The sequence below is a fragment of the Manduca sexta genome, chromosome 10, assembly GCF_014839805.1.
Source record: "Manduca sexta isolate Smith_Timp_Sample1 chromosome 10, JHU_Msex_v1.0, whole genome shotgun sequence".
NCBI classification, from domain to species: Eukaryota; Metazoa; Arthropoda; class Insecta; order Lepidoptera; family Sphingidae; genus Manduca; species Manduca sexta.
Genome location: NC_051124.1, coordinates 5,458,525 through 5,470,646, shown reverse-complemented (window position 1 = coordinate 5,470,646; position 12,122 = coordinate 5,458,525). Strand labels below are relative to the sequence as shown.

The window sequence follows — 12,122 nt, the reverse complement described above, 5'->3', positions numbered from 1 at the left end:
CTGCACTAGGCTCCTGGCCCGTATCGCTGTAGACCAAATAAGAATTAACAATATACATACATTTTCATATGGCGACCAAATCCGGTTCACATCTTCGGTATTATTAATGGTAAAAATATATGCATAAGTTCTCATCATAAATGTGCATAGTAAGACGCATAAGCTGCTTGACTAAACTCAGTCATTTAGAATTCTACAATTAAGTCTCCAGTACCCGTCGGCAAAATTCTAAGTGTCAATATTATACATAGTATACATTAATTATCCGACATTGAAATAAAACTATTTTGCGGTTTTTGTATTAAAATTTTCTCCCGACGTTTTGCGAAGCTCTTGAAATTTAAAAACATCCAAATTTCAATAGAGAAGGTGGTCGGACACTTGCGCAAGCCTGGGATCCTGTTTTATTAATTGAATTGGAACCCTAAAGACCGGCTGCCAGAATTCAAGATACTGTGAGCTCATTCACTCACATTCACTCATCAATAGCTATATTTAAAAAAAATGTAATTAGATATCGTAATTTTAACTTTTCGAATGACCAACACCTTAGTCGCTCCCGTGACCATGAAGGCTGCAAAGTGTTCGAAGCGACGGAAAAAAAACTAATATAAAATCCGCAATATAGTTTTATTTCAATGCCTAACATTCGCTTAAACATAAGAAATCATTAGTTATTCGGCAAACATATTAATAAATAACCATAGCCAACAGCAGTGGTACGATCTTTAAAGACGTTTATAAGCATCGAGACAATTTCAACCTAACAAAAATAAAATAAAACTGAGAGTTTTCCAAAGAAGTGTAAAATAATTACAAAATAAGTAAACGCTACAAGTACTTGTATAATGGTTTAAGCTGTATCCTGGTATATTTCTGTTTTTTATACTGAGCCTTGTTAATATTAATTTAGGCAAACGCAAATTTATTGTACTTACCTATTTCAAATCGAGCAAAATAAACCGTTATTTATTAACACATATCCAATTAAGAACTTCATTATTTTTTTAGAGTAACTTATAAATAACTTTAAGAATTAAACACAATGATATCTGTACCCTAACACTTTATTTAAGATTTATGAAGTGTGTAATGGTGTTTCGAAATAAAATAAATAAATTAATTGTCTTCCTACATCGCGGCATCACATCTCACAAAGCTGTAACGGACTGACAAAGCAGTTTTCTGGTGCTAAGAGCTCTCAATAAAAACACCGAATCATAAGGATAACCTGTATCAAATGAACTACATATATATAACCATTTCCCTTTGATGATGATGATTGATGAAGGTGGAGGAAGCGCGAGAAGTATTCCAGGATCGTACAAACGGGCAATCCATAGTCTCTGCCAATGGAATGATTTCTCTATATGGGAATCTATGGGATAAAGGCGTGATACTATGTATGTATGTATGAAATATCCCTTTCGATAGGATAGCATTCTCTGACCTTTCCAATCCTGCTGTTCTTGCGTAGGTGTCAGTTACTGCTAGGAAATAATCAATATCAATCGGCAATCGCATTTCAAGGCTCTAACTATGGAGTTTACTTACCACGAGCATTAGGTGTCAAGGGCTCACAGCGGCCGTTGATTTTTATTGTACCATTGTATCGATATGATTGTATTACCGCGTCACATATTAGTATGATTTTCGAAGTTGTGTAGTTTTCCGGGTGCCAAGGTCGGCTTAGATCCGTTCATTTGTGATCAAAGTTGTTCTGATATCCACCGACAGCAGTGTCTTAAACTTGTTTATACGGACGATACAAGTAAACCGTTATCCTGATGTTAGGCAACACGAATGTATATAAACAGTAACAACCAATACAAAACTTTAAAGAACAAAGCCGCGTATGGCACTACTCAACAGTCGGCACTATAACTAGATGTTAGTCTTTAATAATCACTCATTACAACAGCAAAATTTTCTTCAAACCGCGACTAAGCCACACAATCGGCAAAATCAGTCATGGCGACTTTGCAATTTTTAATCGCTGTTATCTTGCGCGGCTATGTTTTAAATGCTACTCATACAATAGGAAATAAGACGACCAAAATATATCAACTATACCCAAATAAATGATAATCAAACAAATACTATCTAATGATATTATTAAAACTTACGTGAGATATTAAATCACTGATCGATATCGAGAGGCCTTCGCGACGCTACGTCCTCTTAGCACTCGCCTCTGAAGATGACTTACTTAATAGGTCGAAACTGGTCGGCGATTCCGACTACGTAGACGTGAGTAAAGTCGTGTTGCCTTTGACAAAGACTATCTACATTAAATGTCTAAAAATAACATAGATCACATTTACTTGAGCATTGAAAAACAAGCTTTTAGTGTTAAGACGCTATTCTAAGAAAATAATCTTAGGTATTAAGGCAATATCTGAAACGTTAGGCACAAAGGTTTTAATGCAGATGTAGCTCGCGGCTGCGATATCTCGAGCGGATATTAGAAGCGTGAACACTGAGTCAGAGATAAGCGATCGCTGAGATCATAATGCGCTGGCGTTATGAAACGCTCTGGTCTACATTTCCATTGTCTTACACGTAATCTACAAGAAAGTCGAATAAGAAAATTTACTTCGTAGTTTTCAAGCTATATTGGAATTTATTTTATAATCTGCACACTCACTTACTCGTACATCACACCTTTATCCCCTAAGGTAGTATAGGATATCCCCTAGGATAGTAGGCAGAGGTGCAACCAGGATGCTCGCTTTACATATTTAATACACCATTAACCTAAAAAAAGGTTCTTAGAAATATTTAACATATCACTGCTTCAGCCATTCACAAATTATATATAAACGTTCTAATATCCAATAATAGTTCTTATAAACCAAACCTTTAGCAAAAGCTAGTTAACCCAAGACATACGTACGAAGATCGTATAGTTTTCTTTGACGGGAACACATTTACCTGCGGGTTAAGTAATTGAAAGGCTCCCGGTACAAAAGTGAAGCCCTGCTAGAGGCGACCCCATTTCCTTCGCTCTACGGTTTAATTTTAACTCGCCTTCACCCGCATAACCTGAAAACTTTGTTTATACTGTGTCTGTTTTACTGGTATGCTAATAGCAATTTATATGGAAAATTCATTTTATATAAAAACGTAGAGTATTTGATACCTGATTTTACCCGGCTTAAGTAAAATAGTTGCAATGTCATTCAGGATATTATAGGAAATCCAATATAGGCACTGCGTAGCGTTCATTGCTCGTGTGAATGTTTGTTTTGCTAGTATTTAAGTTCAAAAGGAATCACTTCGGATTCTGACCATTGACAGAATATTATTATGTCAATCGATGTCTGTTCGTTGTTAGTCGGCGTCAAAATGCATTATGTCAGCGTTATGCATTTCACTAAATGTATCAAACCAATTTGAGTTGAAAAAGCGTATTAAAATTAAACAATATTTCTGATTTTATCGCGCTTTTAGTGTTTTAGTTTTCTCCACGGGGGTAGTCACGTGGGGAACTCGGGATAAAATTCGTAAAATAGTTTTATTTCAATGTCCAACATTCGCGTAAACATTAGAAAGCATTGTGTTAACTCTAAAATTTACAAAAAGAAAGTAATAGTCCTTTTAACGGCTTCCTAGTATCCAACCTGTACTCGACCGATTGTCAAACTCAAATATTGACGAAAATATTTTCCACAAAACCGAACATTCTAAACGTTTCCATAAAAGCATTGTTCTCTAGTTGTCAATATGGTAACGACGGGAATTTAATGCGTTTTCCTTATACTTCATGTTTTACACCATTCCATACTCGGGGAGTTATTGACTATTGAAACTCAACCTTAATAGAGGAAACAATTTGCCAGCAAACTTATTATCGTTGTTTTATCATGGCATTAATAGGCGCCTGTTTTGTTCAAACATCTGCCAAGCCTTTCTTATAAAACAATCATCGCGATTCATGTAAGAAAATAGTAAACAGCTAGACATATTTCACTTGTTTTGTGTACACTGTGACGAACTTCATATGTTGGATAACGCTAAAGAAAATATATCTTATATTGTTATAACAGATTCAGAAGATGTAGAGCCTTATTAAACCGATAGTTATTACCAATTCATTAAAAATCCCTTTTCTCATAATACATGCAAACTTTGTCAATTTGCAATAATAGAAAATATTTATATCCTAAACCAAAGAAGACACACATTTCGGAAGCAAAAGCTTTTAATAAAACTAAGGGATTGCATGTATTCCTCCTCCGGTCATAATTCCTCTTGTGATACATAAAATAAATCTGAAAAGACCATTCTCAGAGTGCGTTCCGAGGCGTCATTTCTTAATTTACGACGGCGTCGTGTGGCTCTGGCGGTCGTCAATCGTCTCGAAGCAACATCTGCAGGTAGTCGGGATGAGGGACGGAGGAAGCAGGAGAGAGCAGGAGCGGGCAGGAGCAGGCGCGGGAACGCAAGCTCCGCGCACACTTGCGCGCACGCACACACACCATGCCTCGCCAACTGTCCACCGGCCGAACAATCGATCGTAAATCAGCTTCGATAAAATTATAGGAGGGAACACAATGGATCTTGGCTCTGAACACCTGCAAAGCATTACTAACCCTCGCACCATCACAAAGAGTCTACTTTCAGACGGCGCACCAACACGCTCGCTGCGCTACTCTCCGTCGCCGAGATAAGGTCCACATTGGCACGTGTGCACCGCGACATGTGTTTATTTTGTGAAAGTCTCACCGCACGAATCTAATCTTTACATAAGAAAGGATTGAGATGACATTCCCGTGTGATCGCGTCAAGACTGGTAATTGCGAAATTCACGCTTCGCGGTGCGGTACAAAAATAAGATTATGGATTCCGCTGAGTTGCAGCGTTATTGTGATTCGAGGATCCGTCCGTAGGTATGTCTGCGCGGTTTACGACTACTATTCCTGGAGAAATAAACCGGCGAGCGGTTATTGAATATTGTTCGAGTTATTTATGGAAGACATCGCCATTGTCCGCCGGGTAAATTGGAAATTCTTAGCCCTGGAAGTTTGTTTACAGCGGCCATTGTAAACGCGCAGACTGTTTGCCATACGTAATACTAATTCCGAACAGCCATACACATTCAAGTCCATTCGAACCCTAACTAGACGAAGGACAAACAAATAATAATGCTAAGACACTATTATGTATTCGCTACGACTGTATTGGCGTAATTTATGTAAACAAAATTAACTTATTTTCAACGTAATAATCTCATTTCAATGTTTGCATGCATAACTAAACTAAGAGGTAAGGAAATTAGTATTATTAAAATTGATTACATAAATACTACTTATATTACACAATTGAACTACTTGAAAGGCAAATATCTCTAACGAACAAAGTAAAGACATCCCCTACTAAGGTCACCAGATATGTCTGTAGACTTGAGAATTATTCATATAAACGAAAGTAAATTCAAAAAATATCACTACATATTTAATACAATTTAAAGTACCAGATTACCATCTATTATATGCAACGCTATTTTTGCAAACTAGAGCCCGAGTTCTTTTGAAACAAAGGCAAGATGTTATTTCCGAGTTTCATCTAACAAAGAGCGAACTACTCATAAACGAAATCTAATTTAATAATATGCTGCTTGTACATCAGTCATCACATAAAAACAACTGAGCACTTCCAGATATTCCTATATCAAGCAAAAAATACTCAGAATGCACACAGTTACTGGCACTAGTTATATTTAAAACCACTATAGTAAAGGTACACAATCGGGTCCACACAAAAGGGCAACGTGCAGGAATCGAATTTCCCGACACTCTGAGGATCGTTGCGAGCGAAGCTTTACGAGGGTCATAAAGACGTGGGCAGATATTAAACGACGCCAACTACGTACACACAATATGTAATTATACGTATAGTCTCACGTTCGCGGTATAGCCGATGCACGTTGCACTCAAACGTAATTATATTTTGGTAGTAAAACTAATCTTTGTATTGATAAACAAGAAATTGTGGAAGTAGACTTAAATTGAGGTTTACGATGACGGTACTAGTCAATGTTTCAGGATTAATTAAGTACTTAAAGAGGAAACAGCTCAACTGTATTTTTATTTTGGTAGTAAAACTAATCTTTGTACTGATAATCAAGAAACTGTGGAAGTAGACTTAAATTGTGGTTTAGAATAAAGGTACTAGTCAATGTTTCAGGGTAAATTAACTACTTAAAGAGGAACACCACAACTGTCTAACAGCATTGAAAATAAAAATTAAATATGTTTTTATCTATAACGGCAAAATATACTCTCGTAGTTTAAATTAAAGGTCGACCAAAGAAAGATGTCTTGTCTCTTAATGACAACTTAAATTATGCCGGACTTTCATCTATATAAAGGTAAGATAACGTTGTAAGGAAATCTGTATACTAGAAGTTCTTTATGCGAATTTTGTAAAGTCTGCCAATCTGCTCTAGGCTAGCGTGGTGGACTAACGCCTTAAACTTCTTAGTAGTAAAGGAGGCCTGCACCCAGCAGTGTGACAGTATATATTACAGCGCTGCTATTATCATTTATTTCATCAATATACACTGGCTCTCGTTAAAAAATAAAACTACAAATGATATTAGTGTTTATAGGTTTTTTAACATGTCAATTCCGATGGCAGCTATTTAGTCTCCAACACTAACCAACATTTATTTATTTGAACAGCCAACAAAACATACACCTTACATAGTTTTTTTAACAATTTAGTAACTAATTGCTGCAGTGCTGTTTAATTACAGGCTGTCACAGCATTTGTTACACATTAAACAAGCTATCGATTAAAACTCAAAACTATGCCAATTTCCAATGCTCAAATCTATCACATCGTTTTACTGATAACATATCAAAATATACATACATATTTCATATAACCATGGTTTTATCATATATAAAAGTACATAAAACAAACGATGGTATTTCGTAACGCGGTTCATGTTCCATTTTAATGACACGATAAAACCACTAGATATGGACGCTATATCAATATAATCTTTATGTTCGCCACACAATTTGCTCGCATGCGAAATGCACGCTCTTGTACGTATAAAACTGAATATACGTAATGTTTTATAGTTAGGTATGAATATGCTTAACAATTTCTTTGACGAGCTACTCGCGTATTCGTTTCTTATGACATTTATAATAAGAATAATTAAAGCCTGCAAGAGCGGCTTTTTGGTGAGCCGACGGTAAAGGACACACTGATTCCGTAGGAGCTAAATGAGACCCTCTGAACCTTGGCTTTCTGTAACTGGCCGGCTAGAAGAGTAAGAAAGAGCTAAGAATCTGAGTTCTAGGGTGGATATGCTCAATGTCTGTAATAGCAAGGAAAACCGCTGCGAGACGCGTCAGCGACTAACGACGTTGAAATCGGTGCATACCTTTAGGTACCTACACCAATGTTGCGTTCTTGGGGTACGCCACTTATGGGACTCCCATTTAGTGGAGCACAAGTTACCGTTCTGTCTTGAATAGAATGTTTGAGACATTTTCATTGATAGGCATCTCGTGGTCTCAATCAATAGCCTAGCAACCAGTCCAGCTAGATTCCATCCATAGATCCAGTATAATTCCCGTCTTCTCTGCTATCGTCCATGCATCTTGCGAACGCTGTTTTTTGCTGTATTGCCTCTACACATACAGACAGAAAGAGTACTTGCAAGGTGTACACATCCCAGCTAGATTAATGTATCTTAAAAGTACTTTTACGTGTTGGATCCATGTCCCATGACTTCCAAAAGGGCCGGCCGTGATTTCCCGCAGAAAATATACAACATAATAATGTTTATTTATTCAAATTATGGCTAAATACGGTGATGTCCACACTAGGCCGTTCCTGTATCGTAGTTGTCGGTTTTTATATCACATATTATGTATTTTAATATATATCCCAAATAAAAATCATTATTATTCTAATGTAAAGGTGTGTGTGTGTGTAATAATAATAATATCAGCCCTGTATTATATACTTGCCCACTACTGAGCACGGGCCTCCTCTACTACTAAGAGGGATTAGGCCTTAGTCCACCATGCTGGCCTAGTGCGCATTGGTAGACTTCACTACCAATCCGCACTAGGCCACACTACTTCTTCTTTGTGTGTATGTAACTTTGTATAATGTTATGAAATTATCAAATAATTTATGTATTTTAAAAATATCTCTAGCTTTATAGTTGAGATTTATTAACAGACCTTTAGTTTTGTTCTTTGCTTCATATAAAATATGCTTGCCTATTTTAGCTAAAAAATACTGTTCTACCGTCACTTTTGTATCCGCAATGTTTCTAATCCAGGATCATCAAGGCTAAGCATTTGAATGACATCAACCACTTAAGTTTATCGAGTATCTAAGAAAACTTAGCTCTATAAAACATGCAACTAAATTAATGGAATAGATAAATACAGCAAAGCACATGTTACGGAGACGATAAAATTTCTAAGTGGTCAAATAAAAACGTATCAATTCAAATTAATGTATAAAATGCACTATGATTTCTTAAACATTGCAATTATATATTATAGCAGCTTGTGATGCCTCTATGCGTCACGTAGAGTAGATATTGTCATGCCGATAATAAAGAAACTAGCAGTATTTTTAAGCCAAATAACCAGGAATATATTTATTTATTTACTTATTTAAGCACTTCATATGCAAATGTATACAGGCGGACCTAATGCCATAGGCATTCTCTACCAGCCAACCTTAGAGTAGTGCCGAGATAATCTGGTAGGTGCATGAAAGAAAGGTTGAAAAGGTCGAAATATAGACGTAGCAAATTATTTTCCAGAGAAGCCACTAAAAAAATTAAAAGCCTTCTGTGTAGATTTGATAATTTAAGTAGTTTTAAAAATGATAGTAGTAATACGCTGCTTTAAAATACTGCGGATGGGTACCACGTAATGCTTGGGTGGCCACGGTCCACTCGGCCTCTTGGTATACACCTGTGGCTAGATAACATAAAACTAATATTCTCTTTGCATAATCCTCAAAGAGCCCTAATTTAAAAATGTCCATAGCTATATAAGTTGTTATTTAGAAATAATAATTATTATTCCTATACATTGTTTTGACGTATCATATGTAAGTACAACTTTGTTCGCCTGCATGATAAATAATGTATTTTAATTTAATTTAAAGTATTCTTCTAAAACATCTACAAGATTTGTATACGGAAAACAACCGAAAAGCTGTTTCGATTGTTATGAACTGAATCCTTAAAACTGCCGGTTACGTTTGACAACTGCGAAATGTTGTTATCAATGTTTTGGAATTCACGTTTAGGACTTTATAATATCCAATATTATGTATTCACTATTCCCTGTTTTTCAATGTTTTAAACATGTTTAGAATATTTGTGTTTTATTTTGTTGTTAGGTGATCTTTTTATTGATGTTATGTCCGCTTCCAGATTAATTAATGAATATATTTTTGTATGTTTGTAAAGCCAAATCTGCAATAGCACAAAACCGAATAGGTATTGATTGTATAAATCTCTATGTTAGGGAAGATTTATTTATTGATCAGTTTAAAAATATATATTTATTATTCATCATTATACTAAATATTTAATTAAAATTGAATGGTAGAGAAAGTAGAGTCACATTTTTAAAGATTCAATGAAATATACCAAAAAGAAATCACAAATTGTTTTTCATTGTTAACAACTCAATATAAAAACACTTACGTATAAAACGTACTATAGATACGGAAAGAGAACAGAATTCCTCTGTTTATGTCGCACATAATAAAAGTAAATACTGAAAAGCCTCTGTGCTCATCCAATGACAAATGACAACGGTAAGACCATCCCTCCTGTTACAGCATTTTTGAAAACTCGACCTTATTTCTATGTAGCACGGTATAATGCCGCGCGGCGTAACGCGGAGGATGGCCCTCACTATCTTGTCAGGCGGGGGAGGCGCTGGCCAATGGCGGCGCGCGGCTGACGCATCACTGTCCTTATCATTGTATACCTACTACGCACCCCTACAGCTCTCAGTTACATCGCTCTTCATTAAGATTTTTTGTGGCTCTATATACACAATAACTAGGTAAAAGTACTTAAGTTAATTTGAATACAGTAAAAAATAAAGGTAATCAACTAAAATAACCGAAGATGTCATTAGTTTAAAATGAAATGTAACTAGATGCATACAAGCTGGATCACAACCACAAGAAAACTTTAAAAAAAGAAAACAAAAACAAATAGTTCAAAAAGTACTGGCAGCTCACCTTGCGCTTGTAGCCGCCTCGCGACCGCCTTCGACCTCATTGCCTCCACCGCGACAGGGACTGTCTATTATTTACCGCGATCGATGGCACAGGGAAGAAATTTGAAATTTTTTGATAATAGAACACGGTTGATGAGAGAGTGCGCGGGGGACGCGGGCGGCCGGGACGGCAGTGCGGCGCGGGCGGGCGTCGGGAACGTACGTGGTACGTCCTGCAGGATGGCTGCGTGAGCGTATGGCGCGAGCAGCGCGGCGTGTCACGCGAGCGGTCGGCGGGACACTGCGTTCACGTGCTCCGCCACACCGCGACCGCGGGGAAAGCGATTTTCACGCGGGAAACGCGATAGTGACCGCCCGCGCTGTCTCCGCATGACCCGCGGCCTGTCCGCCTGTCCACCTACCTTCCGAGCTGTTCGGCTGTAGTTTACACTAACACTAATCTTGGCGCACTACGCTGTACGCCAACATGGCGATGACAATGATGGTAGTTGAATACTTTGACGTTCTATGTCTTTGTATTTCATACATATTTAAACAAAGAATTATGCCGTTTATATATAATTAAGACTGTGGTATTTCATGTATTTACCTCGTTATCCATATGATAGCTGCGGAGACATTAATAAGCTATAGTAGATTCATAAGAATTTCAAAGGTCCAGACATGGTATATTTTGCCACAGAATTTCCAGCAAGTCGAGCAAAGAATCTCGATCTAAATAAGCTACATCGTAATTGAAGTATACAAAGGATAAAAAAAAACCTTCTGCATGCTTTATACAAATTGACCACACCTTATGCTAAAAAAGGTATTCCATTTCAATCAGTAACAGTAAGGCTCTAGAATTTACTGCTGTAATTAAATAACAAAAATGTGTAAATGGTTTGAAAATGAAATTTTATGGAAACTTTGAAACAATCGATGGAGTTCTAAAACATTGACCAATTTCCGTAAGCGTTCCTGGAAAATTATAAGACCGCGTCATATGGAGAGGAGTTTAGGTGGTTCTTTTTTATATTTTAAGACATAGTCAAACCATAGGCGCTCGACGACTTACTTATATCTAAACGAACAGCATCGAATGTTTCTACTTTCACAATCGAAGTTATAGACAAAATATATAAAATAGTGTAGCGCGCCATTACATGTCGATTTATATTGGCCGCCAAAGCTTACAATTCCAGGACACTGTCTGTAGACCAAGTCTTTGATAATTTGTCAGTTATTGGAAATGACATCTTAGGGTACTATCGTCTGACATGTAGGAATTATAAGTGATAGGAAAAAGAATATGTGGATTGTGGGTTATATATTCTGGTCCGTAGTCTTACTTTAAACCTTCTTTGAGAGATAATTAACAGCCAATCCGGTTCATGTATGCTATACATAATATTATTAGTATATTTAAAATCCTAAACGCTATAGTAAGAAAAAATAAAATTCCCTAAAACCCACATTTAATAATAAATAATAATATCAGAACTGTATTATATATTTGCCCACTGCTGAGCACGGCCCTCCTCTACTACTGAGAGGGAATAGGCCTTAGTCCACCACGCTGGCCTAGTGCGGATTGGTAGACTTCACACATCTTCGAAATTCCTATAGAAAACTTCTCAGATGTACAGGTTTCCTCACGATGTTTTCCTTCACCGTTAAAGCGAACGATAAATTCACAAAGAATACACACATGTTTTTTTTCAGAAAAGTCAGAGGTGTGTGCCCTTGGGATTTGAACCTGCGGACATTTGTCTTGGCAGTCCGTTCCACACCCAACTAGGCTATCGCCGCTTTAATTTAATAACTAAATAGTCAAAAATATTAACCAAAAATTTAAAGCTTCTTTGAGAGATAATTAACACCCTAACA

At 36.8% G+C, this 12,122-nt stretch overlaps 1 protein-coding gene across 2 annotated transcripts in view; it reads right to left on the bottom strand.

Moving 5' to 3' along the window:
• The window catches only part of LOC115440240 (histone-lysine N-methyltransferase PRDM16), a 126,976-nt gene extending 116,432 nt beyond the window's left edge, over positions 1-10,544 (bottom strand). For both annotated transcript variants that reach the window (XM_030164458.2, XM_030164460.2), the window contains exon 1: positions 10,255-10,544. In XM_030164458.2, the coding sequence (XP_030020318.2) occupies positions 10,255-10,294 (40 nt within the window). In that variant the 5' untranslated portion in view covers positions 10,295-10,544. The remainder of the gene's footprint in view (positions 1-10,254) is intronic.
• Positions 10,545-12,122: the final 1,578 nt, after the last annotated feature.